This window comes from Bos mutus, chromosome 4, assembly GCF_027580195.1.
Source record: "Bos mutus isolate GX-2022 chromosome 4, NWIPB_WYAK_1.1, whole genome shotgun sequence".
In the NCBI taxonomy this organism is placed as follows: Eukaryota; Metazoa; Chordata; class Mammalia; order Artiodactyla; family Bovidae; genus Bos; species Bos mutus.
The window spans coordinates 17,736,116-17,763,455 of NC_091620.1; the positions used below are offsets into that span (position 1 = coordinate 17,736,116).

A 27,340-nucleotide genomic window follows, 5' to 3' on the forward strand; every position below is an offset into this window, starting at 1 on the left:
ATCAAATAGAACCACAGTATCCAAAATGTCATTATAAAGTTCTATCCCCAACTAAGTGGCCCCGCCCCGCCCCTCCGAGTGGCCGGCGGCCAAATCACGCCCCCCGTGCTGATTGGTTTCATCCATTTTATTGTCAAGGAAATGAACAGCCCAAAGGGGGTTCCCCAGGTCCGCGCTAGCCACCCCCGCCACTGGGGTCTCCCGGGGGAGATGCGGCCACCCTGTGTCGGGGTGGACGGGGGGGAGGAGGGACGAAGGGAGAGGGGGTGGGGGAGGGCTCACGACAAAGGGGCTGGGGTGCCCCGTGCCCGCCCGCTGGGCTTGGGCCGGGCGGTGGGCCGGGCCGCGCTCACTCGCCCGTGTGGGTCCGCAGGTGGTACTTGAGCGACTGCTTGTAGCGGAAGCACTTGGCGCAGTGCGTGCAGGGGTAGGGCCGCTCGCCCGTGTGCGCGCGCTGGTGCTCCAGCAGGTGGTGCTTCTGCGTGAAGCGCTTGCCGCACTCGGCGCAGTGGTAGGGCCGTTCGCCCGTGTGGATGCGCCGGTGCTCCAGCAGGTGGTGCTTGCGGATGAAGCTCTTGCCGCACTCGGGGCAGGCGTGCGGCCGCTCACGCGAGTGCACGCGGCAGTGGTTGGTGAGCTTGGACTTCTCGCTGAAGCTCTTCTCGCACTCGGGGCACTTGAAGGGCCGCTCGCCCGTGTGAGTCCGCTGGTGGCGCAGCAGGTGTGAGGGGCGGCTGAAGCTCTTGCCGCACAGGCTGCAGATGAAGGAGACCTCGTGCTTGCCCGCGTGCACGCGCTGGTGGATGACCAGGCTGATGTGCAGGCGGAAGCTCTTCTTGCACTCGGGGCACGTGTAGGGCCGCTCGCCCGTGTGCGTGATCTGGTGCTTAGTGAGGCTGGACTTGTGGCTGAAGCTGCTGTCACACTCGGGGCACTTGTAGGGTTTGGGGCCACCGCCGCTGCCACCACCAGAGCTGGGCGACTTGGGGCGCGGCTTGAGCGCGTGCTTGGGGGTGAAGCCAGGGCCACGCTCGGGTGACGCGTAGCCGCCGCGGACGCGGTGGATGCGCTGGTGCAGCGTGAGCTGCTGCTTGTGGCGGAAGCTGACCTCGCACTCGGCGCACTCGTACGGGCCCTCCTTGATGTGGTTGCGCTGGTGGATGATGAGGTTGATCTTCAGCCGGAAGCTCTTCCCGCACTCCATGCACGTGAAGGGCCGCTCGCCGCGCCGGTTCCGCTGCTGCTGGCTGCCCGAGCCCCGGTTCTCGCCCGGGTGCCGCTCGCCGTGCGACGGGGGCGCCAGCCGCTTCACTGCCGGGTTCCCCAGCTGCAGCGGCGGGGGGCTCTCTTCGCCCTCGGGGGACAGCTCCCCCGGCAGCGGCGTCGGGTACAGGCCGGTCTCGTACCTCCCGGACAGCTGCCCGAGGGACTGCAGGTGCTGCGGCAGCTCATCGTCCTCCTCGTCTTCCTCCTCCTCCTCCTGCTCCTCGGTCTTGATCACGATCCCCTCTGCTCCAGGGGGCGGGGAACGGGGGGGAGAGAGACGAGACGTCGTTAGGTGTTGCCTGGCGCCCCTGACCTGGGTGAGGCAGACCCTTTGCCCACACCTCCGCCCCGAGCCTTCGTGCCTGCTCGCTCCCCGCCAGGGAACCTGGGCTAGCCGCGGGGCTTAGCTCAGGAAAGGGCCCATTCGGGCCGGTCCGACCAGGCCCCAAACAGGCGGGTCGGAGCCCTGTTTTGGAATTTTCTGCGGGGAAGCGGGAACGACGGGATCCTTGTGGTGGGATGTGGGCGCTATGTGTGCCCATCGCCTGGCACCTCTAGCGGGCAGGGACTCGCAGGTAAGAAGGTACTCGCACGTGGAGCCCTCCTGGAGGCGCTTGGGTCCAGGGAGCCAGAGGTTGGTACCCTCAGGACCCACGACGCTCCAAGCCCATCAACACTCCTGTCTTATTTTGGCCACTTGAGGGTCGGGTTTTACCACGCAAGGGTCCTGACTCATCAAGTTGGCTACCTCTCCCCCTCTGCGGTCTCCTCTGCCTGAACTCGGCTCAGCCTCGTTGGCCTCCTTTCCGGTACTCACCTGGAGATTTCTCCTCCATCAAATCCCCCCTTCTGAGGAGGGGTGGGGGTGGGGGTCTCCAAATCCTGCCCATTGCTTTACACCCAGCCCCAATCCTGTCTCCCCCAGAAAACCTTCCTTGGCCTTCCCAACCTGTATCCCTCAAGCCCTCCTGAGCCCACAGCAGGCGTGGCGGTGCCTCCTGAGGTAGCACCTCACCTACATGGCTGGATGGCTCACTGCAGGCGGACTCCACCAGTCCTGACCCTGGAGCTGGCTGGGGTCTGAGGTAAGTGTTCCATGAACACCCCAAACGGTGATGTCCTCCTCCTGGGGCTCTGCCCTCTAGCCTAAGAAGTTGTCTGTTTTACAGGGTTCCTGGAGAACCTAAGTTGGAGAGTCCGCCAGCATCTGTGTGAATTTTCTCAAGCGCCTTGTTCTTACCTGGCCCTCTCTAAACACTGAATTGGGGAGCTCTATTCTTAGTGGCCAACTTGGTGTGACATGAGAAAGGCATTCACTTTTGAGTCCACCTGTGAGATGGAAGATGTGACAGTCTGACATTTGTGGAATTCTCAGGAGCAAACAACTAAACTTTTCCAGAACACTTTCCACCTACGCTCTCTCCTGTTCCCAATATCCTATCACAGGAGACGTCAAGCAAGAATGATCCCTGTCTCACAGACACGGGGCACCCAAGCTTGCCGCCGTCATGTAACGTTTCCAAATAAAGTAAATAAACTGAGACCTCTTCAGCAGTTGCAACTGAAGGACCAGCTAGTCTGTCCCCTCAACTGACAGGGAAATTGAAGCTGGCAATGTTCGTGAGCTGGCCAAAGTCTTGTAAGTCTGTCAGTGACCGCTAGGCCACAGCACTTCCAGCTACTCCTCTGCACCCTGTAAGTGGCAGTGTTAAAATTAGAACACAGGTGTGCCGAGTCCCAGCTCAGGCCTCCCCGGCTATAAGACAATGCTGCCTCAGTCCAGTCAGGACGCTCAGCAGGAAGTGACCCAGAACATCCCTGGAACATGATGCTTAAAAGATCAGGAAGGAGGAAGCAGCTTCAGAGGTTGGCAACTCATTGCCCCGGTGTTGATCCTGAAAATAGGGTTGTTATGAAAGGCAGAAGGGAAATACGGGCCTTAGAATATTGGAACTTTCCTTGGGTTTCAAAGTTGTATTTTCTCAACAAAATAAGAAGAAACAGTTGGCCCTAAAATTCAGGACTTGAAATCCCACAAAGAATCTTAGACTATTACTAAGTGGTACTAATAAAACTAAAGGGAATGTTCACAGGGCAATCAATGCAAGGTAGCCTCACAATTTGCCTTGTGTCTTTCGCTATTCTCTAATGAAGGACAACATGGTATGTTAAAAAGGTTTCTCTACTATCATGCAATTATTTAAAAATAGTTAGATCCACATCGTTTGACCAAGAATAATGTCCATGATAATTTATTATTGTGTGCAAAAAGACAAACTGCAAGGAAATAAAGTGAAAAAAATTTAAATTATTTCTCCGTATAAATATTAACTGATACGATGGCTAATGACTCCTAGTATACTAGACTTTGACAAGTCTAGTATAATCTTAATGATGATTCAAGAAACGTTCAGGTTCATTTCATTTCTGCATACAGTTGTACAATTCCCAAGTAAAACAGTAGCTAAGTAGACTTAGTAGCTAAGTCTAGTAGGATATTTAAAAAATACACCATGAGGATCACACGGGGCTTTTCTCAGGCCTGCATGGACGGGTCAGCATCACAGAAGCCGTCCTGGCAGCGCTCCTGAGAGCACACGTCCTCACAGGGAGCAAGGGTGTGCAGCCTGGTGACCCCGAGGCTTTGAGAGTAAACAGAAACGAAGCCTAGATTCCGCCAGAAAAAGACAGCATGGTCTCAGCCGTTTGCAAAGACGTGTGATCCAAGGTGGAAATCTTCAAGCCAGTTGAGGCTTCTAGTGTGACACAGGGATGACCAAGGACAGACATATCAGGAGACGGAAGTTCTCGCCTTGCCACCAGTGTGTGACCTTCTCGGCCTGCCGAGGGAGGGGCCGGAGAGATGATCTCTGCCATCCCCAGAGGTCCTCATCTGACCTGGTCTTTGGCTGCAACGCCCTCTTTCCTTGCCCGGGGATGCTTTTAAATCCGGGGGCAGGGGACCTGGACCTATGGCCCTGCTTGGTTCGGTCACAACTGTTGAGCCCTCGGTGTCACACAACCTCTCTGAAGGAGACCTCGGCTTCCCCCAGGACCCTCCACCCTGCCCCCTCTGCAGGCCTGACGACACCAGCTCCCCCCACTCACCTGCACAGTTCCTCTGCTGCACCAGCATCTGCTTGAGCTCGCTGAACTCGCCTGAGCCCTCCGTGGATGCCTCCAGCGGGTTTTCCGGCTCCTGCATGTCCAGGTCCGGCTGCTCGCCACACGGGTCCCCCAGCTCCGAGTCCTGGAAGCCATGCTCCTCTACCTGGCCCATCAGGGGCTCCGGCGTCTCCAGGCTCTCCGAGCCCTCGTCGTTGGTCTGCACCTCGATCTTAATCACGATCCCATCGTGAGCTGAGAAGGCGGGCGGGTGGGGGCGGGAGAGGACAAAAGATGCCAGAACATGTTCATTCCACCTGCTCAGGTTTTTGCAGCCCTGGAATTTATATTTTCAAAAAGTCTTATTTTAGAGACCCTGAAGAAATATCCCGAGTTGGCGGTGAGTAGGCTTAAAATTCTCTGGACACCGTGTAGCCTTGAATATAAACTGGAGTCAAGTTAAAATAGAGGCAGTTTGTTTCCACGACCCCCTGTAATTTTATAAGATAGTCATGGTTTCTTTTAAAAAGAGACCCCAATTCCTTTTCCCAGGTTAGGCCAGAACAAAGCCAACAGCAACTCTCTCTCTCCACCTCAACCAAGTTAAAGACAAGGCTAATCATGTGGTTGGGCTTCCCAGGTGGCTTAGTGATAAAGAATTTGGCTGCGATGCTGGAGATCTGGGTTTGATCCCTGGGTGGCGAAGATCCCCTGGAGGAGGACACGGCTACCCACGCCAGTATTCTTGCCCGGGAAATCCCATGGACAGAGGAGCCTGGCGGGCTGCAGTCCATGGAGTCTCAGAGTCGGACATGACTTAATCACTAAACAATGACAACAGTCATCTGGTCATTTGCACACCCCTTCAAGTCCTGGCCAGGTGTCCTATACCGACAGACCAGAGGCCCCCACCCCCACCCCCGGCCCTGCCCCAGTCCCCTCTCCCAGCCTCCATTTATAGGCACAAGAGGGGGCTGCGGGGTTGTTTTTAGTTAAATAGCATCCGATTACACACATGGCCCTGACATTTTTTTTTTTAATCTACTTGTATGTCTGTTGTAGGCTAATTTCAAATGTTGTTACACACAGGCATCGCTTTACATAAATGGGATTATAGCACACATTTCTGGTTTTCAGTGCAGTATTTTTCCCCTTTTAATTTGCCGCCCCTTCCCCTCGCTCCTCACTTGACAAGTACAAGCGTCTCAGGTCACTCCCGTAATGGACCTCACACTTTTCCTCTGTGCTTATGGATGATTTATCACAGCATGTTTATAGTCATGTTTCTTTTCTAGCCATTGGTTGCAAAAAATAAAACTGCCTTATACATAATGCTCTATGTTCCTTTTCTCACTCAAATATACTGTAGAAATCCCTTCACGGCAATTTCTGTACGCTAATGCATCCTTTTAAAAGCTGAGAATATTCCACAGTGAGGATCATATAGCAATGTGTTCAATCATTTCCTTATTGACAACATTCACTTTTTGCTCCTAGGCTTTTGCCCTGGTGAACAGTACTGCCATAAACATGTGTTTATTTATATCTCTAACCAAAAGGAGTGCTTTTATTTTTAGGAGAGTGGCGGGAGTGGGACTTCAGGGTCAAAAATTAAAAATATTTTCGATTCTGACAGATGTCATCAGCCTGCTTATCCACAGGGCTGTGACAATTCACATCTCTCCCAGCACTTTCCCCACGTCCCCGCCAGCAAAAGACATCACTGCTCTTTTTAATTTTCCTCGGTCAGATGGGTATAAAGTGATAACTTACTGATACTTTAGTAGTTCTACTTCCCTGATGAGGATAATGTGAGTGTCATTTCTTGGTCTTTGAGAGTGGATTCTGTGTGAACTGTGTTCTGTCAATTGGTCAGAGACCTTTGATTCCTGTATTAAAGATAACCCATTTTTCTTACTGGCATTTCAATATTTCCCCCAAATTCATCATTTGTCTTTGCCTTTGTGTTACCTTTTATCATAAAACTTTCCTAAAGTTTTCATCTCATCAGTTATGTCCCTTTTCCTTTTTATGGCTTGTGGGTTTTCTATTTTACCAGAGTTAAGCAGGAGGTCTCCTCTGGCCCTAGGTGGTTCATCTGGTCTCCCAGATTTTATTCCCAGGTCCTTATAATTTAATTTTTACCTTTAGCTCTTTATTCCACCTGAAATTTGCTTTCATCTTGTGTGTAGTGTGGGGTCTCCACTTTATTTTCTTGCTTATGGATACAGCTATGCCAGCATAAACCCCCTCAAATCACTGTGTTAATTATGGAAACTGTAAATGTACAATGCGTGAACATACACATTCTTTGAACATTTATCCCATAGCTATTGACTGAGCACCAACGACGTGCCATGTGTGTTCCAACGGTGGAACACACGAGGCAACAAAACAGAGCTCCCTGCCTGCCTACATCTCACACAAGGCAATAGCATAATCAATACACTAGAAGGTGTGTTACAAGGTGTAAGTGCTGTGTTAAAAGAAACGGGACCAGGATCCCAGTGGACGAAGCTCCTCACTGTCCTTTGCCATGTTCCCTTGTCCCGCCCGAATGAAGTGGATCACATCACCAAGAAAGCAGACTGCTAATCATACTAGCGACTGATGGCACATGGCCTAACGCTGGGTTCTTTCTGATGCCTGGCAATCCTTTAATTCCTCTCTGATCAGCCGCCTATTAAGTCCCAAACGATGGGGAGTGCACCGCATAGCCAACAGTCCGACAGCCTTCCACGCGGCCTGAACCTGCTTTCCCTCCGAACTGAGCTGCCAGAGATGTCTTCATCCTACTCTCTGTCTTACAAAAAAGATAAATCATCCACACTCACACCCTGGCTTCCTCCTGCTCCAGCTTGACGTCATCACCTGGCCTCCTGTGTCCCTCCTCTGGGCTCTCTACTACATCACAACCGTGGCTCCAGCATCAGAAAAATACCTTCCCTGACTTCAAAAACTCCTGGAAATATTTTGCTTGCCTTCTCCCTAAGATAATTTTTTAAAACCAGGTACTCATTTGCACCTTCCTGAATAAATACATAAAATGCTTCAATCGCTGCAAAAGATGTAATTTCTGGAGTATTGTAAATATTGATATTTTAAAATAAACCCTTCCATTGCCATTTAATGTTGCCAATGGAATCTTAGAACTCTGGCAATTTAAAACCCACCATTATTCACTTAAAGAATACATGAACAAGTTCTTCTTTGATACTTGAAATTTTAATATCATTCCTTTTCACCTTGGACTTCTATTTCCATTCCCACTTTACCCACAGAATTTTATCCTAATAGAACATATTTTTGTGCTCAGATGCCTTTTACTGATCACCTCATCTACCACTCTGCCACAGAAATGTGCATGTAAATGGAAAGATTAATTTTGCTTTCATTTCTAATAACCACAGGGCTCTAAGAGTTACTTTTCTGCCTGGTTTAAGTCATCCTTAGTTATTACTATTGTGGAATGAAAAATAATTATTCAAGATGGGAAACCAAAAACCTGGAGGAAGTGAATCTCTTACAAGGATGGATAGGGACTTTTCCCCCAATTAGTTCACTTATCTGAGAGTGAATATTCTTATCTCTTGAGTGAGACAGAGTTCAGAATAAATTCTATTCCTACTTTTCATTTTTATAAATATAACCATTGGGAGAGCTCATTTGCATAGATCTGGAGATGGGCTGGCGGGAGCTTTGTTATGGAATCATCCCTCTATTCTGTGAACTTCTGAATTACAATGCTGCAAAAGCACATGGTTAACATATCATCAAAAGCTGTTTTTAATGACCTATTAGCTGACAACTTAATTAGGTTCTCTTTCAATTTTGTTGAAAGCCAGGTATTCCAAATATCTGACTTCCAAATGAATTCGCCATCCAGGCCCCTGAGCCATGCACTTCTGGTCCCCATCCCTGCAACAGTCTGGCTTGTGCCTTTGTTTCACGACCCCAAGGGCGTTTTATACCTCAGAGAAACACTCCATAGTAAGGCAAGATGGGCAGGAGGTGCCTGTTCTTTATTTTCAATAGTGGGAGACCCGGGAGCTAAGGAACAGCACTACTGGGACTGCAAGCGTCCAGCGGCCTCGATGATGCGTTTTATGAAGGAGAACAGATGGACGAAGACTTGGAAACGGGACCCACAAAGCCATCTGTGTTGTGCCTTCTGGGAAAGCCACTTGTACCCCCGGGCATGGGTGTTCCAGCCTGAAGACCAATGCCTTCCCATCCCTTTGTTGTTCAGTCGCTAAGTCATGTCCGACTCTGCGACACCATGAACTGCAGCATGCCAGGCTCCTCTGTCCACCACTATCTCCTGGAGTTTGCTCAAACTCATGTCCATTAAGTGATGCCATCCAACCATCTCGTCCTCTGTCATCCCCTTCTCTTCCTGCCCTCAATCTGTCCCAGCATCAGGGTCTTTTCCAGTGAGTCAGTTCTACACAGCAGGTGGCCAAAGTTCTGGAGCTTCAGCTTCAGCATCACTCCTTTCAATGAATATTCAGAGTTGATTTCCTTTAAGATTGACTGGTTTGATCTCCTTGCTGTCCAAGGGACTCTCTTGTCTTCTACAGCACCACAATTCGAAAACGTCAATTGTTCGGCGCTCAGCTTTCTTTATGGTCCAATTCTCATACCTGTACGTGACTGCCGGAAAAACCATAGCTTTGAGTATGTGGACCTTTGTCGGCAGAGTGATGTCTCTGCTTTTTAACATGCTGTCTAGGTTGGCCATAGCTTTTCTTCCAAGGAGCAAGCGTCTCTTAATTTCATGGCTGCAGTCACCACCCGCAATAATTTTGGAGCCCAAGAAAACAAACTCTGTCACTGCTTCCACTTTTCCCCCTTCTATTAGCCATGAAGTGGGGGACCAGATGCCATGATCTTCGTTTTTTGAATGTTGAGTTTTAAGCCAGCTTTTTCACTCTCCTCTTTCACGTCCTCCTTTAAGACCTGCACTCCACCAGACATCCTAGGCTGCTCTCAGCCCATCGTGAGTGTGATTCTCTGTGAACCCAAGCCGTTGTCTGCTCCTCTATGGCATCTAATTCTTTTCCCCTTGAAATGGGCAGCAGGTAGACATTTTTGTGCCTCTCCCCTACTTTCTGAGCAGCAGAGAAGCCAGTGTTTCCCACTGAAAAGTTCTCTCTGCACTGAACAACTTTTGAAACAGTACTGACAACCAACAGCCAGACTGCATTCATAAGCAGTAATCTGTTCTCCCATTTAGAAAAAATTAATCAAAGACTAATACATTGTGGGAACATAGTTTATGACCAAAGGTAGCATTTCAAACCATCGGAAAGGGATTAGGTAAGTGGAGTGGAGACAACTGGCTTCCTGACTAGAAGAAGAAAAAAAAAATCTTCACATGTCTCACATCAAAATAAATTATGGATGAATAAAACTTTAGACATAAATAATGAAATCACACTAGGATTAGGGGAAAAAAAGCACAGTTTTTCCCCCCTCCCCCGTCCCCTCTTCCTTCCTTTCTATAAACAATGTCGAGCTGAGGAACTGGTTACTCCGAGACCCTCTGGGACTTCAAAGATTCCTTCCAGAAGCTACCTGGTCAGTTACACCAAAGATATTGAATATGCACAATACTATAATCTTTAGTATAATGTGCAATCAACTATAACCTTTTGGTGTAAATTTTCTGGAAAAAAAATTTGTAGATTTGCCTTGACATTGTTGGGTGATAAATATTTAATTTGTGATTGGTTTTTCATCTTGTAACTACATTTCTTCATAAGAACTCTTCTGAGATGGGAAAAATCTCTGCTACAAATTGTTTTCAAAGGTATTAAATGTTGTGAACACATTTAATTATTAATGAAGCGGGTATAATGTTATTCTGGGAGACAGTTAAACATTTAATTATTTACTAATTTTCAAATAAAGATGTCCGAGATATATTTTTGGAAAAAGCAAGTTGCTAAACAATGTACTTCTATACTGTCTGAAAAAAATTTTTTTTAACAATGAGAAAGCATTTATTACATAATTAAGGCTCTGTGTATATGTGTTTGACTACATGCACATAAAGTGAAAGGAATAAGCTGCTCTTTTTTGGGGGGCTGTGCTGTGCAGCTTGTGGGATCTTAGTTCCCCACCCAGGGATCGAACCTGGGGCCTCCGCAGTGAAACTGTGGAGTCCTAACCACTGGACCTCTAGGAAGTCCCGAGCTGTTGACTCTTGAAAGAGAATTATGGAAACTTTCACTCTTCCAGCTTTTTTTCTTTTTGAATTATGTTGCTGCAACTTCAGAATTTCATTGGAAAGTGAAAACCAGCATTGACACGTTAACTTTCTCCACCAGCTCAAAGCACAGAAATGATGGCTGACACGGGCTTTCCAACCTTCTCATGGGTACACTTTCTGTTAGATTTTTTAAACTTTGGTATATTAATTTTTAAAATCATCTTTAAAAAGTTTATATATGCACATAGGTCAGAGGGTTGAAGAGTTCTTAAAAACTCACTTTTAAAAAGCTCCCCACCATCCTTCAACTTGCTCCCAGAGGCAGTCACTTCCCATCCTTCTAGCTGATTCTTTTGTCATTCACCTTTATACCTCTCTGTAACATAATGACACTGCTACTCCTTGAGTTTTCAGTTTTAAGCATCATCTACTGACTTCCTAGAGCTGGAGAGGACCATCTCTTCTTCATCCATCCACATCTTGTCCAAATCTTTGATTCTTCCCAGTTTGTAATTCTGATTGGATTAACAATGGGTGTTTTTGTTATTGGATTATGTAAGTGCTATTTAAAATTCAATCATGTAGCACACTTATAAATACTTTTCTATGCTTGTAAACACTTTTCGATTTCCCTGGAGGTAGTTTTCTTTTGTTTATTGGTGTTTAGTCGCTCTTGTGACTCCATGGACTGTAGCCCGCCAGGTTCCTCTGTCAGTGGGATTTCCCAAGCAAGAACACTGGAGTGAGTTGTCATTTCCTTCTCCAGGGGATCTTCCTGACCCAGGGATCAAACCCAAGTCTCCTGCAAGTCTCCTACATTGCAGGCAGAGTATTCTTGCCTGGAGAATCCCATGGACAGAGGAGCCTGGCAGGCTGCAGTCCACGGGGTCGCAAAGAGTGGGACACGACTGAGCGACTTCACTTCACTTCACTTCACTTCCTTACCACTGAGCCACTGATGAAGCTCCTTCTTTTGATTAACCTACTGTTAATTACCACTCAGTTGGCTCCAAAGTCTCCCCCAACCCTTCCTAAAACCCTCCTCTCAAAATATCCAAGCATAATGGGTATTTCTCAGGTTTACCGACTTGAAAATTTTTCTTCAAATTTATGCCCCAGTCTGGACTTGTGCCTCCAGATCCACAATGTCTTTTGGGGATCCCCTTTGGTGCACCCCAGGGATTCCTTCACCTGTCTTATGTTGGAGCTCCTTACACCTCTTCCTTTGTTTATTTCTTCACTTGGCAAAGTATGTGCCCCAGCTTGAGGAAGGGAGTGTGGCAGACCTTGAACATCTCATTATCTTGATTTCATTCTCATATCTAATTAGATGATTCCAGTTAGATACCAAATTCAAGAATGTTGGAAAATACTTTCCAATTTTATAATGTAAAGAACTTTAAAGGCATTGCTCTGCTGGCTTGTAGTTTTCAATACTGCTGAAATGTCCAAAGTCATTCTAATTCTTGTTCCTTTGTATGAACCTGGATTTTCTCCCAGAAGTTTATCAGATCTCCTGGGTCCTCAGCTGTTTTGCAATTCCTTGCTCAAGTATTTAAGGTGACATCAATTTTTACCCGTTGTTCTGGACAGTTGGTGGCTCTTAAACCTGGAGAGTTATGTCTTTAAGTGCTGGGAGTTTTCCCTGAGATCTTTCATCACTAATTCTCTCCTCCCTGAAAATCTGCTATTCTTTTTTTTCTGATTTTTCTATTATCTGGATGGTGAACTTCCATCTTTTGATTTTCTTATTCTCTATTTTCTTTTCTGTTGTTTTGTTCTATTTTCCCAGGTCATATACTCAATTTTATTAAACACTGCTCAGTTCAGTTCAATTCAATCACTCAGTTGAGTCCGACTCTTTGCCACCCCATGGACTGCAGCAAACCAGGCTCCCTTGTCCATCACCAACTCCCGGAGCTTGCTCAAACTCATGTCCGTAGAGTTGGTGATGCCATCCAACCATCTCATCCTGCGTCATCCCCTTCTCCTCCGGCCTTCAATCTCTCCCAGCATCAGGGTCTTTTCCAATGAATTGGCTCTTCCCATCAGGTGGCCAAAGTATTGGAGTTTCAGGTTCAGAATCAGTACTTCCAATGAATATTCAGGACTGATTTCCTTTAGGATGGACTGGTTGGATCTCCTTGCAGTCTAAGGGACTCTCAAGAGTCTTCTCCAACACCCCAGTTGAAAAGCATCAGTTCTTCAGTGCTCCGCTTTCTTTATAGTCCAACTCTCAGTGATTACTGGAAAAACCATAGCTTTGACTAGACAGATCTTTGGTGGCAAGGTAATGTCTCTGCTTTTTAATACGCTGTCTAGGTTGGTCACAGCTTTTCTTCCAAGGAGCAAGCATCTTTTAATTTCATGGCTGCAGTCACCATCTGCAATGATTTTGGAGCCCAAGAAAATAAGTTTGGTTCTCGGTTATCCATTTATATTAAAAGTTGAGTACTCAAAAGTGAATTGCAAGTCTGGTGCATCCAGGTAGGCCGTGGTTTCCCAGCAGGATGGTTTGGCTAGGTCATTTCACTGGGAAATCTTTTGGGCTGGCCCTGAGAGTCTCCAGATAAGAGTTTCCCAGTACCCTGCCCTGAGGGTTAAACTTGGATGGGAGCATAATTTGAGGAGTCAGGTTAGGGAAAAAAGCTGGAGATTTCAAGATCTGTCTGTAAGCTTCACTCATTCCCTTGTTTTCAACGTGGTACCCATCTTCTCATTTGTGCCTGGTGTCCACGTCCAGAGATGCTTCTGTCTTCAGAGAATAAGCCTTGGTCACCCAGCAGGGTTGGGTGAGGCCGTGGAGGGAAGCAGCAGTGTTTAATGGACTCTTAAGATGTTTGACTAGTGCTCTGTTTTTAGCCTCACCTTTACCGCCATTTCCAAAGCTACCTGGTATGTCCAGTGGTGCTAGTTGCCGGGTCTTGAGCAGGGTTGGGGTGGACTGCAGATTGGGTTTCCTCCCAGCTTCCTTGACACCAGTTTTGGATTCAGCTTTCTAAATCAGTGACCGCTCAGCCATCTGCTCTTAGCCTTCCAAAACTCAGCTGCTGCCGTCTCCTCGTCCATTCCTTTAAAAAGTCCCTTCACTCTTGTTTTAGGAGGAGGGGGGGAGGTGGGAGTAAGCACATGTTCAATCTGCCACCTTTAACTTGGAGTTTTTCTTCATTTTTTAAAAATTATTCTTAGTGAATAAGAAGTGATATATGCTCACTTTAGAAAATGCTAGAAAGCATAGTGAAATATGATTTGGTTTATATTTCCACCCAGTTTTTCCCCTATCTTCTGTGGACGTCGTTGACTTCCTACTGCATTTACATTATCTGCTTCTTTTTTGGCTATGCCGCCCGGCTGCTGGGATCTTGGTTAACCCAGCAGGGATCGAACCTGAACCCTCGGCAGTGAAAGCACAGAGTCCTAACCACTGGACTTCCAGGGAATTCCCTACATTACCCATTTCTATATCCATGTTTCATATCAACTGGCTTCAAACAGGCTTGGGCAATCCTCATCTTAAGCAAACAAGGCTCCTTACCCCACCCACCCTGCCAGCGTTTCTGCTCTGCACTCACAGCTACACTGGATAACCTCCACTTCCTCATCATCTGTCCACTCTTCAGCCCACTCTACAGGCCTCCACCCTGGCCATACCACCAGTGCTTCTCTTGCTAAGACCACTGATGCTGCTAATGTGCAAATCCAGCGGACGCTTGGCAGTCTTTGCCTTGAAAGTGAAAGTCGCTCAGTCATGTCCGACTCTTTGCAACCCCATGGCCTATTCAGTCCATGGAAGTCTCTAGGCCAGATTACTGGAGTGGGTAGCCTTTCCCTTCTCCAGGGGATCTTCCCAACCCAGGGATCGAACCCAGGTCTCCTGCATTGCAGGTGGATTCTTTACCAGCTGAGGCACAAGGGAAGCCCAGGAATACTGGAGTGGGCAGCAGATTCTTTACTGACTGAGCTATCAGGGAAGCCCGTAAGTAAGTAAGGAAGAAAGTCTTTGCCTTACTAAACCACAATGCAGCATCAATACTGTTCACCCTGCTCCCTCCCCAGGGAAACATTCTTCTCTTGAACGTTGACGCACTATCCTAATTTCTTACTACCTTTCTGGCCACTCCTCCTATTTCCTGTGATTCCTCTGGTTTCTTCTTCTTTTCCCAAACCCTACAACAGTGGTTTTCCACCTTGGGCTGCACATGAGAATCACCTTGGAAGCTTTTTAAAAAATACTAACACCTGGGCCCCACCTGGCCCACTATATTACAAATCTGCTCTGAAAGTCAGGACTCTGGGGGCACATCCTGTGCTCCTGCTCTTCCCCCATCCAGGCTGGGAAAGATGACCCTGTCCACACGATTGAGGCCCCAGGTCCATCTCTAGCTCAGGTCTCTGCTGGGAGCTCAGGTCTCCATCACTCAGTACCAGCTCCTGGACGTGTCCTGAGGTCTCACGCTTAACGTGTTGTCTTTCCTCCGAGTCGGAGCCTCCCACTGTCCTACCCCCTCACTCGTGTCATGGCCTGGGAGTCATCCTCAAGACTCCCTGTCCTTGTACTCAACATCCACCAGCCACACTTCATGGACATCCACATCTGTCCCTGGCTTAGGCAAGGTCCTACCCGGCCTACGGAGAGAGCCTCCTGGCTTCCGGTCCTCCTTCTGCATGAGGAGTTCTCCTCCAGGAACTCCCACTTGTGTTTCCACTAAAAATCCCACCTCCTCCGAGGCTTCTGCCAACCACCCGGGCTCAATAAGGCCTTCTCCAGTGTATGTCCCAGAGCCCTGGAGCCTGTCTGCATGGCACTGCCATAGTGGCCGACTGTATTTTTCTATACATGGGGCGTTTAGGTTGTTAACACCATTCTCTGGACATAGTACAGGGTACAAAAAGTATTGGATGAACTAAATAATAGACAAGTGAAAATACGGTGCAAAAATGCTTCACATGTGTTTCAGTGGCTGCATGACCGTCTATCGTGGTGTAATATAGTATTTTTTCATCCTTATTTTTAAAAGATTTTTTTGACGTGGACTATATTAAAAGTCTTCATTGAATTTGTTACAATACTGCTTCTCTTTTAGGTCCTCGTTTTTTGGCTGTGAGGCGTGTGGGAATCTTAGCTCACCACTGCTACTGCTAAGTCACTTCAGTTGTGTCCGACTCTGTGCGACCCCATGGACTGCAGCCTACCAGGCTCCTCTGCCCATGGGATTTTCCAGGCAAGAGTACTGGAGTGGGGTGCCACTGCCTTCTCCCTTAGCTCCCCAACTAGGAATCAAACCCACACTCCCTGCATCGGAAGGCAAAGTCTTAACCACTGGACCGCCATGGAAGTCCCCTGATATTTGTATACCTTAATCCATATTTTGGGATTTTTTCTAGGCTACAGACTCTCAGAAAGGAAATTATCAGGTTAAGTAAATGAATATTTTAAATATTTAAAACATATTTTAAGTCCAAAAAATATCAAATTGCTTTGTAAAAAGGCTGAAGCTACATACAATATATGAGAATCTGGATTTCAGCCATGGCTTCTGGTGTGTTTGCTTCACTCTACTAATCTGCCAGGTGACAGTGGTCTCTGGCTCCCCCAGTCCCCATTCACCCTTACAGGGCTGTGAACAGGAGCCCCGGCTCCGGGGAACTTGAGCAGGGCCAATATCTGAGTCACCTTCAGGCCTCCTTGCCGTTAGGAATCGGAACCATAAATGACAGCTTATGGACTGCATTTACTCAACCAATTCATAGAATGGTGATGTTCGGTGTATTTAGAACCATGACAGTTCTGTCTTCTAGCTGTTTCCCCCTTGGTATCACACTTTCAGGTCTGGCCCTGGGCTGGCCTTGTGGCCGCCCTTCCGAGGGAGAGGACACGCAAATAAGAGGTGACCGCTGGCGTGTTTGGGGTTCTGATAACTGAACTCATAGGACAAGCCTGAGGCCCCGAGGCCAGGGCCCCACACACAGGGGTGCCCTGTGGGCAGTGCTTCCCGTTCCGCTCCTGTCCTCTGCTCCAGTCAGGCTCCTGGTGGCTGAAGACGGTTAGTGGAACAAATGGCACATTCCAGCCACACAAGGCAGCCTCTGTGAGGCCACCCCTGCCCACAGACGCTCCGGCTCAGACGCACTTGTGCCAGAACCAACCCCGCCTGGGGCGGAGCCGGTTGAGGTTAGTTATTTGCTCTTGATTCTGGCCCCACTCAGTGGGAGGCCCACCTGTGATGAGGGTGTGAACAGGCTGACCGCGGACAGGGTCCATGTTCCCGTCCAAGCTCTTCTAAGAAGATGCTAGAAAGGCAGAACCTGGACTACAAAACCCCACGGAGACATCAGCGGGGTTCTAGGATCTTTACCACAGACCACCTCTCCCCTCTCGTTTTCTGCCTCCCAAGTCCTCTTTCTGATTTCTCCTCTTTTGCATCTCTCCATTCGCAGTGATACTGGTTTTGGATGTGGCCAATCAATCTTTTGACATCCAGACTTATTTTCCTCCAAACAAATGTCACATCTTGTCCCCAAACCCCTCTCTCACCTCATCTACTTTTAAATCCATCTTTCTGCCTGCCAGAATGAACTCAGGACCAGCCCCTTCCCTCCATTTAAATCTCTAGGCAAATCTCTAGAAAGTATCGATGCTTTAGGGTTTCTCTGAAACATGCCAGCATTTATTTTTCCTTAGGGTCCCACCTCTTCCTGAAGTTACTTCCGCTCTTACTCCACGTGGCCACCTCCTCCTGGTCCCAGAGCCAGTGACATTCCTTCATACAAGACCCGGCTTTTGACCCCAGTGGGCTCTTCAGCCAGATTATCCTCCTTTTGCAAAAGACAGGATCACCAATGACATTTAGCTACAAAAGACAAGGACTGCCCCCACAGAAGACCTTCAGGTGAGTGACGCAAGCCCAAGAGCAATGCCGAAGAAGGGGCTCTGAAACCACCTGTACCCCGAGAACACCGCGGTGCCAGTGTGGGGGCTTCTGAGTGACCTCTGTGTAAGGAACCGCTCCCCATGCGGACAGACAGTGCCTGGTGTCCCAGGCTGCTGGCCCCTCCGGGTCAGCACACCGGGCCCTGGCTCTCAGTACCCCTCCTGTTTCACAGATGAGAAAGCAGACCTCCAGAAGGCTCAGCAACTAAAACCACACAGCGAGGACGCAGCAAGGCCGGGGCTCAGGGGCAGGCAGCCTGACACTGGGTCTGCTCCCGAGCCCACGGCGGTCCTGCCTGCACCTCCCTGCCACCGCCACCTCGCCACCTCGTCTGGACCCCGCCCGCACACTGGAGGACGTTCAGGTCAAGTCCCTCCACTCACCGGCCGCAGGCCCAGGGACGTGGCCCTTCTCTGGGGAGCTCGAGGCTGCACCAGCGTCAGCATCCTGACAAGGGAACGCCTTTCTGTCAGTTCTGGTTTTGTTTCCAACAGAGAGTGAGGTGACGCTCGGTCAGGTCAAAAGCTCCCCGAGACCACGGTGTTTTTCTAGTTCCGCCACCAGGGCTGCTGGTGACCTGGAGGCCCCAGGGCCTCTGGGCCGCCCTCCTGCACTGGCCTGCTGACATAGCCCGCTGGGGTCTCCTGTGGGCCACACACCCCACGTGGGGCCTCCCGGGCGCCAAGGCCACGATCGCCTGCAGCCACTCACCGGCACTGGGATCGGCAGGCGCCTCGCCCTCCTCAGAGTCCTCCTGCTCCTGCATGGCCGGCCTCTCCCCTCGTTCCATCTGTGACATGAGGTCTGGTTTGGAAATTGCATAGTCTGGGCAGGAGGAAGAAAAGAAGATGTTCTATGGGGTGATGTCGCACTGAATGCTACAAAACTGTCCCCTGTGTGCATGTGACACCAGGAGCAGCTGCCCTACTTGAGGCCGCAGTGCTGCAAACCGAAGGGCCAAGTTTCCAGCCCTTCTCCTCAGGGCATGCTGAGTGTGCACATGTGCACACACGTGTGTGTGTGTGCTGAACCCATCTCAGGTCCTCCCGGCGGGACCAGCAATGGGCCACACTTGCCGACTGATGGAAACCAGCCCTCGGTCATCTGTGGCTCACAGGTGGCCAATGCCTGCTCGGACTTTCATGACAAAGGCAGAAGATACTTAACATTTTATAAATGAAAAAACTAACCTTAATAAAATCTAGAGGTCACGAAACAAAACACTGACAGGTTTTTTTACATTACAAAAAGTTTCAAGTTCTTTGGAAATAAAGTCAAAAGATTATGAAACTTGAAGAAAACAGTATGTCACATACATTTGTAAAATATAAGGCCAAGGGTTAACATCCACAATTATATATATATATATATATAGCCTCTATGGTTACTGAAATAAAAATATCAAAGGTACGAATAGGTAATTCATAAACACATAAAAAAACGCACAAGTTCCCATACCGATACAAGTCAGTATCATTTTTTGTCCACCAGAAAAGACAAATCTTTACAACAGGAGAACCGCGGCTGGGGTAAGGGTGTGGAGATGGCGCTGTCACACTGCTAGGCAAACACACACACACAGCCCTGGGGACGGCCCATGGAAGCGCCTGTGACACTGTACACGAGCACCTCTTTCCTTGGCAAGCCCACCTCCCTGATTCCATCCTGTTGAAACACTCGCGGAAGTGCACAAACACAGAGAAATCCTGACTGCAGCCCTCTGCAGCAGGGCTGCCGCTCATCAATAGTTCAATATCGACAGCACAACGGTTCACCAGGAACACTGCACTGCCCTTCAAGCGGGCCTGTGGGCTGACACAGGAGCTGTCTCTGGCTACCGTTGGTAAAATAAGTGAGGGATCCCATTTGTGCAAACCACAAACCACACTTGCACGAGCGCACAAAATGATGGGAAACAGTATAGGCCCCAGGGTCCACGGTGGTTCCCTCGGGGGAGCAGCACTGACTAGAGGGTGGCGGCTGCTCGTTATTATACAAACCTAAATTGTTGCATTCACACAATTATGTATGTACTTTAAAAAGAAAAGTGGGGGAAAAAAAAGGTACCCCATGGAGAAGTATAGATGGATAAAAGTAACAGTTCCAGCAAGGATCAAATTCTCTATGCAACAGCATATTTAATGTTTTTCTAATTTTGTGTGTGTGCGCGTGTGTGTGTGGGTGTGGGTGTGTGTCCAAAGAGTTCCCCACATCAGAGAAAAGGATACATACAATACTAAAGCTTATCTTCCTAAGTCTTCATCCTCAAATACTCCTATTAACAAAGATAACAAGAATATACAGATTTGGGGGGAGGAGAGATCTCGGTGAAATTGTGACCTCTCGGTGGGGACCTAGGATGTTCCTTTAATCCCCGGGGTCACACCTCATCTCTGCACAAGGGGGACAAGAGATCTCAATCAATGGCAGTATTCATGGCTGATACCTGTTCTAACTCCCGCACGGGAAAGGTGTGCTGTTTAAGTGCCGTTCTCACAAGGCGTCTCACACTTTGTTCAGTAAGGGTCTCCTGGACAAACTAATTTTAAGGTTTATATATATATATATAAACACCACTGATGTCCAAGTTTGTCCCCCGACTCCTGTGGCTTCTCCATAGAGTGGTTTCTCTGTTTACAAACTGTGCTGATCTATGCTGCACTGGTGTATGTGGGTATATGGGTGCCTGTTCTTTTTTATTGGGCTCTTGAAAATGATTTCTGGGCATTCAGAGGCCCCAGAGGTTCCTAACGAGCCCCCAGCAGGCCGGCAGGAAGCCGTGGGCAGACAGCCGTCTTCTTACCCATGGAAACCAGAGACTCGTAGTTGCCGCGCATCACATTCTTGTACAGCTCCTTCTGCCACTCGGACAGGTTCCCCCACTCCTGCTCCGAGAAATGGACGGCCACGTCGTCGAATGTCACAGGGACCTGAAACCACACAATAGGCTCAGTGTGGACCCACTGGAAGGCGTCACTGGGCCTGGGGCTGCCGGATCCCAAAGCCGAGAACAGCTCTGGCCCCCTAGGCTTGGGTAAAAACTCTCAGGCCTGAAGCAGAAAAGGCCCAGCTATGAGTTTTCACCAGGGACCTCTCTAGAAATCAGAAGGCTTCAGCCACTGTCCTGGCCCGAGACAGTCAGGGCCCCGGGCTGTCTGGTCCCCTTCTCCTCTAACAGGATAATCCCTGCTGCTGTAAAGCGTGGTCTGCAGACCAGCAGTGGCACCACCGGAGAACATGCTGGAAATGCAGACTCTCGGGCTTTACTCCAGACCCTCTGATTCAGACTCGGCATTTAGTAAGATCCCCAGGTGACTCAGCCACTTACCCTGGTGGCTCAGATGGTAAAGAATCTGCCTGCAATGCAGGAGACCTGGGTTCAATCCCTGGCTCGGGAAGATCCCCTGAAGGGAATGGCAACCCACTCCAGTATTCTTGTCTGGAGAATCCCAGACAGAGGAGGCCCGGGAGGCCACAGTCCTTGGGGTGGTAAAGAGCTGGACATGACTGAGCGACTAAGACACACACTTCCAGGTGATTCATATACACAACACGACTGCAAAGCGCTGGCCTAGACAACAAGGTCCATGCATCGTCCCCTGTCCCCACCCCGGCCCTGCCTTGAGGCTGCGCAGAGAGGCAGTAGTATAAAAAACAAAAAACAGAAAGAAAACCAGTCCACTTTCAAGTGCTCTCCTCTGGGAAACAATATTAAAACCTAACTGTCCTCTGGTGTTTTAGAACATCTCTGAAAATCACATTTTTACTGGCATTAACATGACTTTAAGTTAACTGATACAAATGTTGCAAGCAACAGGGCCCTGTAACATTTCACAGTCTTCCTTCCACCCCCACGGGAAACCACACCGGTCCACACTTGTCCACAGCTCAGCCACTTGGCCTTCAATGCGCCTTTTATCCCCAGATGTCACGAATGAACTTCCTTCTACCCTGACAGCTCCCGTCACTAGAACATCCCTCTGATCTATAACCTGTGCTTTTCATCAACAGGAGGAATCATTTGGTATGGGTGTGTCCTGTTCTTAGTGGAGTTGGGGACCAGACATTATCAGATTCTTTTCCTTCTTACCTACGGCTTTCCCTTTCTTTGATACTAAATTCCTAAAATCCATTCCAGTCCCGGTCACTCCTTAGGAAGCCCTGGCTGGGATAAGGTTACCTTGGGAACTTCCCCGTTGCTGCCCGGGGGCAGCCGCAGGATCCAAAAGTTTCTGTTCTTCAGCAGGTTCTCCATGTTCTCCAGCCGCCTCTGCAGCAGCCCGTATTCCTGCAGCAGGGTCCCCAGCACGACCCACTTGCTCTCCAGGTGGTTGGCGAACTCCACGGCTGTCTTCTCGCAGTCGGCTATTTTCTTCTCATTTGTGCCGGTCCTGCCCTCCAGGGTCAGGAGCCGCATGGCTTGGGCCTCCAGTTTCCTCTCCACCGCTTGGACGGCAGCCCACACGGCCAGCGGGTGATCTCTGCCGTTGGGAGTGGGGTGTCCTTCTGGGCCGCAGCAGAGATCTGGAAGGGGGTGTCCTTTTGGGAAACTGGGCTCTGGAGCAGGGGGTCCATGTCAGTCTCGGGCACGGTGGGGGAGAGGGTCAGGGGGTCTCTCTCAGGAACTTCGGGGGAGTGGAGCGGGGCTTCTTGATGGTGGGCGGAGTGGGAGAGAAGGGACATCTCTTGTTCGGCAGCGGCAGGGGGCGGATATGGGGGCTCTTCTGGGGAAGTCAGGGGGCCCTGGATCCGAGTCTCTTGCTCGGGAGCGCCAGGATACAGGAGTGAGGGTCCCTTCTGGAGCACAGGCGGCATTCGGCCAGAAGTCTCTTGCTTGGGGGCGCCAGGAGTCTGGGGTAGGCAGCCTTGCCGGGAGACAGCGGGAGACAAAGAAGGGAGTTCTTTGGGGGGAAGCACGTGGGATTGGAACAGAGTTTCTCGAGGGAGTCCGGCCGGGACCTGACGTGGAGTTTCTTCCTGCAGGACGTTGGGGAATGACAGAGGGGAGGAGCGTTGGGTCTCCATGTCCAACTGCTGGACCTGTGTTCAAGGAGAGAAAGAACAGTGTTGAAGGCCAAGAGTCTCCAGCAGGCAAAAGAATTCCGAAGATAAACACCCACATTAAAGGGGCTTCAGGCTTTGTAACAATACGATACGCTCCATGGACAGGAGTCTCTTCTTGAGACCCTCACGCTGATCTACGTGTGGATGATACAACTACATTAACAACAGATAAAAGATGGTAACACCACCTCTGCTTCCATAGAGCCGTCTCCTTTCCACAACATACACTTCACAGGAGTCATCTCGCGAGTAGAGGTGTGGGAGAGGAGAAAGGATACTGGCCTTGAACTGGAACACTCGGTTTTCGGCCCCATTTATACCAACGCTGTCTGGGTCCCCCTGGCCCGGCTATTCGACTTATCTGTTCTCAGAGTCCTCAGCCAATAGACAGGGTCATAATATCTCACCCACCTGCTACCTCACTGAGTTCTTCAAGCAATGAGCACTAAATATAGAGTAAAGCTCTGAAAAGCAGTAGAGCAGAATCTTGTCAATGCCAGGCTAGCTGAAAACTGCCAGCAAGGTGGGGCTGGTTCTACGAAGGAACTTACTTCCAAGGTGAACCCGACACCCAGCCCCCCCCACTTCTATTTGTATCATCAGGCAGTCATGGCACCCATGTTCTTTCCCTTGTTTTGTCCAACGGTAAGGACACACAATTATCTTAAGCTTCCCAGACCTTTTGATAAAAGCTGAATTGTTGACTTAATAACATTTTTCAGAGTTGATACAGTATAGGTTTGCCTTTGAAACACTGTGGACACAGCCCCTGCTGGAGAGGCTGAATGGGCTACTGGGCACCCGGGCTGGCTCCTGTGACATGCAGAGAAGACAAACACTGACACAGGTGTGGGCATGGCAATTCAGAGCCAAAGTTCCCTGGCAGAGGGTCCCCAGCGGTAGGTAGACCCTGCTTGTCGGGGTCCTCCCCATGGTTCATGAGGTGGGAAGGGGGAAAAACAGAGGCCTGGCAGGATGGGAAACAGAGCTGAAGTCAGTCAGTTCTGTGACCTGTGTCATGGTTGGTGGGGACTGGAGCCAAAATAAAGACCGACTCCTTCAATTACTTGAAGGGGGTTTCAATTATTCACACTCTCCCCATTCCCTGACTTGCTATGGCCATGTTCAAGGAAAGCTTGTATCATCATGGAGGTGAAACCAAGGTCTTCTGAGTGATCAGCGCTGTTTCTATCTATCCAGACAATCAATATGTTTATTGGAACTGAAAAGAATTTCTTCTTTATCTATGTTTGTCAAGCATACTCTTCTTTCAGTGAACTGCTGAAAGGCCAGTTATTATGTGCCAGATAGAAGTTATCTTTAAAGTAACTGAAATTCCTTTTTTCTTCATTTGAAAATTAGCATATCCCTGGTGTCCAGTCTGAAACACAGTATGTGCTCAACACATGTCTGCTGAATGAAAAGTATAAATGACAGGGTTACAAAATGTTACTAGAGTTAATAATAATGAGCTCAGTTGGTAAAGAATCTGCCTGCAATGCAGGAGACCCCGGGTTGATTCCTGGGTTGGGCAGATACCCTGGAGAAGGGATAGGCTACCCACTACTGTATTCTTGGGCTTCCCTTGCAGCTCAGCTGGTAAAGAATCTGCCCACAAAATGGGAGACCTGGGTTCGATCCCTGGGTTGGGAATATCCCCTGGAGAATGGAAAGGCTACCGACTCCAGTGTTCTGGCCTGGAGAATTCCATGGACCGTATAGTATAAAGTAGGAAAAATACAGAGTTAATAATGAAGTTCTTTGAATCATCAAAGATGATTAATCTAAACTTATTTATACCTTCTAATGCTTTCTTTCATTTGTTCATTCATTCATTCATGTGTAGCGTAACTGAGACAGCATCAGGCTTTTAAGACAAGGACTGAAGATTTAAGACCTTGTTCAGGTAAAAGGTTTCTGAGGTAGTACAATCCAACAGCTTCGCAGGGAACCAGATGTGAGGGCTAATTAGTCAGGTAAAAGCTGACAATTATTTGGCCTTTATTATGTGCCATGAACTGTGTTTTACAGGGTTTATCTAATTTACTCTTCACAAAACCCTATGTTGCTGCTAAGCCGCTAAGTCACTTCAGTTGTGTCCGACTCTGTGCAACCCCACAGACGGCAGCCCACCAGGCTCCCCCGTCCCTGGGATTCTCCAGGCAAGAACACTGGAGTGGGTTGCCATTTCCTTCTCCAACGCATGAAAGTGAAAAGTGAAAGTGAAGTCGCTCAGTCGTGTCTGACTCTTGGTGACCCCATGGACTGCAGCCTACCAGGCTCCTCCATCCATGGGATTTTCCAGGCAAGAGTACTGGAGTGGGGTGCCATTGCCTTCTCTGACAAAACCCTATAAACAGGGACAATTAGAATTCTTATCCAGACTTAGCACAGGAAGGCACGGAGGTTTGGAGAGGCTAAGGAACTGGCGCAAGGTCACACAGCCGTCTGGCTCCGAAGTCTGAGTTTCAGCCTAAGCTGTAGGTCGCCTCTGGGCCTCACGTACCAACTGAGACAGCTGGTCAGTGTGTGTTCTGAATTCTTTTTACCTCTAAAATTCAAAGGCTTGGAGATTAAACAAAGACCTGTGGGAAGGCCCTGCCCACGGACATTCCGATTTAATGGTGGGGTCAGGGACCCCTTCAAAAAGCTCGTGTAAACTATGGATTCTCCCCCTCAAAAACACACATGAGCACACACCCAAAATTCAGCAAGCACTCTCAAGGGCATCACATACCCCTGAACCCGAAGGCTCATCAACAACTAAGCCACCTCTCAACTCTTCACAGGCGAGGGAGTGACTAGATAGGAGTCTCAGACACAGGGAAAGTGACCAGCCTAACACAACACAATAGGTACAGGTATGGCCCTGTCCTCACGGGGGTTTAGGGTATTTGCCTACATGGTAGGAAGAAGGGAAAATCCCCAGGGGCCAAGTGAGTCTCTCAGGCGTGATCCAGGGGTTTAACTGGAAACAATGAAGAAAAGCTTCAGGACAGTATATAAAGCCATTAGAGCAAGGCATCTTTACTAAGTAGTCTAATCAGAGCTCAAAGGAAAATACCAGTTATTTGCTCTCTATTATTAGAGTGTCTCTATCCATTTCCGGATTCTGAGCACTGTAGAGCCATGAGGGGCCACAGAAGCGCATCCCTTCCACTGCCCCCAAATAAAAGCCCCTGGCTCTATTTTCATCAGTCCCAGTAAACCTATGGCTTGATATTACGCTAAGCAAAAAGAAATGGCCAAAGGGAGAAATGGAGCTTGTAAATATGATATGTAAGATTAATAAGCTTACATTTTCAAACTGTTAGGGACAGGGAGAGAATTCCTCTGGTTCTTATTTCATAGGATTTAACCCCACCCCCACCTCCCCCCATGTATCCTAAACGGATGGGGTCTCCAGGATTCATTCATTAGCAGAAAAATTCATCATACCTATCTTGACTTATAAAGCCATGCCATTGTCTCCTATTACCCAATGTGGTTCACCCAGAATTATATACTATTCAAGGGTCCTGGAGACCTAGGCACTTAACAACCATTTTGTTTTATTTTTCATAGTGTTGCTTTTATTGTTATCATTATTATTATTTTAAGACCTGAGGCTCTTCAGAAAAGCCCTATATCCCGACCCCTTCCTGTACCCAACAGGAAACTGAGGCTCCGGGCTCTGCCTCCCATGCAGCAATCCTCCTCCCAGCACGACTACTGCATTTTAAAGAGCAGGTCTGCGGGGAGCTCTGGAGACTGATTTTTAAGAACGGCCCCTGATAGGGGCACACCAACCCCCAAACCCTTCGTAGCTCGCTTCCCCAGACCCCAACCGTCCGGACACCCAGAGTTCGACCGAGCCTCCGGACGCAGGGAGGCTGGAGGCCGAGGCGCCCGAGCCCGAGGGTCACCTGCTCCCCACGCCGGAGACGCTCGGGTGGGCGCTGCCCGGCCTCCCACCCGGCCATCACCTCCCCACGACCCCGACGGGCCGCGGCCCCAGCGCGCCGGCCCAGGCCCCCGCCCCAGAGGAGGCCGCCGCCAGGGCCGCCCCCCTCCCCGTCCAGGCCCGCGGCGGCCCGGAGGCAGGTATTTCTGCGGACGCGGGCGCCGAGCCACGGATGACTCGCTACGTGACCTTGGGGGCAGGCAGGGCCGGTCGCCGCCAGAAGTCCGTGCCTCAGTGTCTCCGCTCTGCGAAATGGGGAGAGCCGCGTCAGCGCCGCGCTCCGGCCGCGGGAGGCTCGGCGGGGCCGAGCTCTGCGGAAAACGTGCGGCGGCAACCCCGACGGACGCGGCGCCGGCTCCGCAGGGAACGAGGCGCGCCGCCTCGGCGCCCGCCTCCGGGCCCGCGTGCGTGCCAGGCCCCGGGCGTCCCCGCAGGCGCGCCCGGACGGCCGCCGGCTCCCCGGCCCGGCTCCACGCCCGCAGCCACCCCCCTAGCCCCCCGCCTTCCCGAGCAGGGGTGCGCGAGCCCTCCGGGTCCCCCGCCCCCACGTCGCGGCGCTTCCGTCCCTTACCGAGACCCCAGGCCGGGCCGCCGAGCCCGGGACACGCAGGCCGTCCCCAGGGCCCCGAGTCCGCGCGTCCGTGCGAGCGCGGGCCGCCCTCGCCGGAGCCGGGGCCGCCTCGGCCATGGCCCTGCGCTGTCCGGCCCGGAGCCGGAGTCGCCGCCGCCGCCGCGCGGCCCCACGCAGGCCGGACCCCCCCACCCCACCCCCCGGCCTCTCCGCAGGCGGCGCCTGCCCGACCCGGCCTTCCCCGC

At 50.0% G+C, this 27,340-nt stretch overlaps 1 protein-coding gene across 1 annotated transcript; it reads right to left on the reverse strand.

Annotated features, from left to right (window-relative positions):
- On the reverse strand, positions 1–27,340 carry ZNF777 (zinc finger protein 777). The gene is given in 7 exon segments (XM_070369096.1): positions 1–1,509; positions 4,375–4,626; positions 18,229–18,342; positions 20,321–20,447; positions 21,698–21,987; positions 21,990–22,557; positions 27,096–27,340. Coding segments are annotated over 7 exon segments (2,628 nt in total). The 5' UTR covers positions 27,213–27,340; the 3' UTR covers positions 1–349.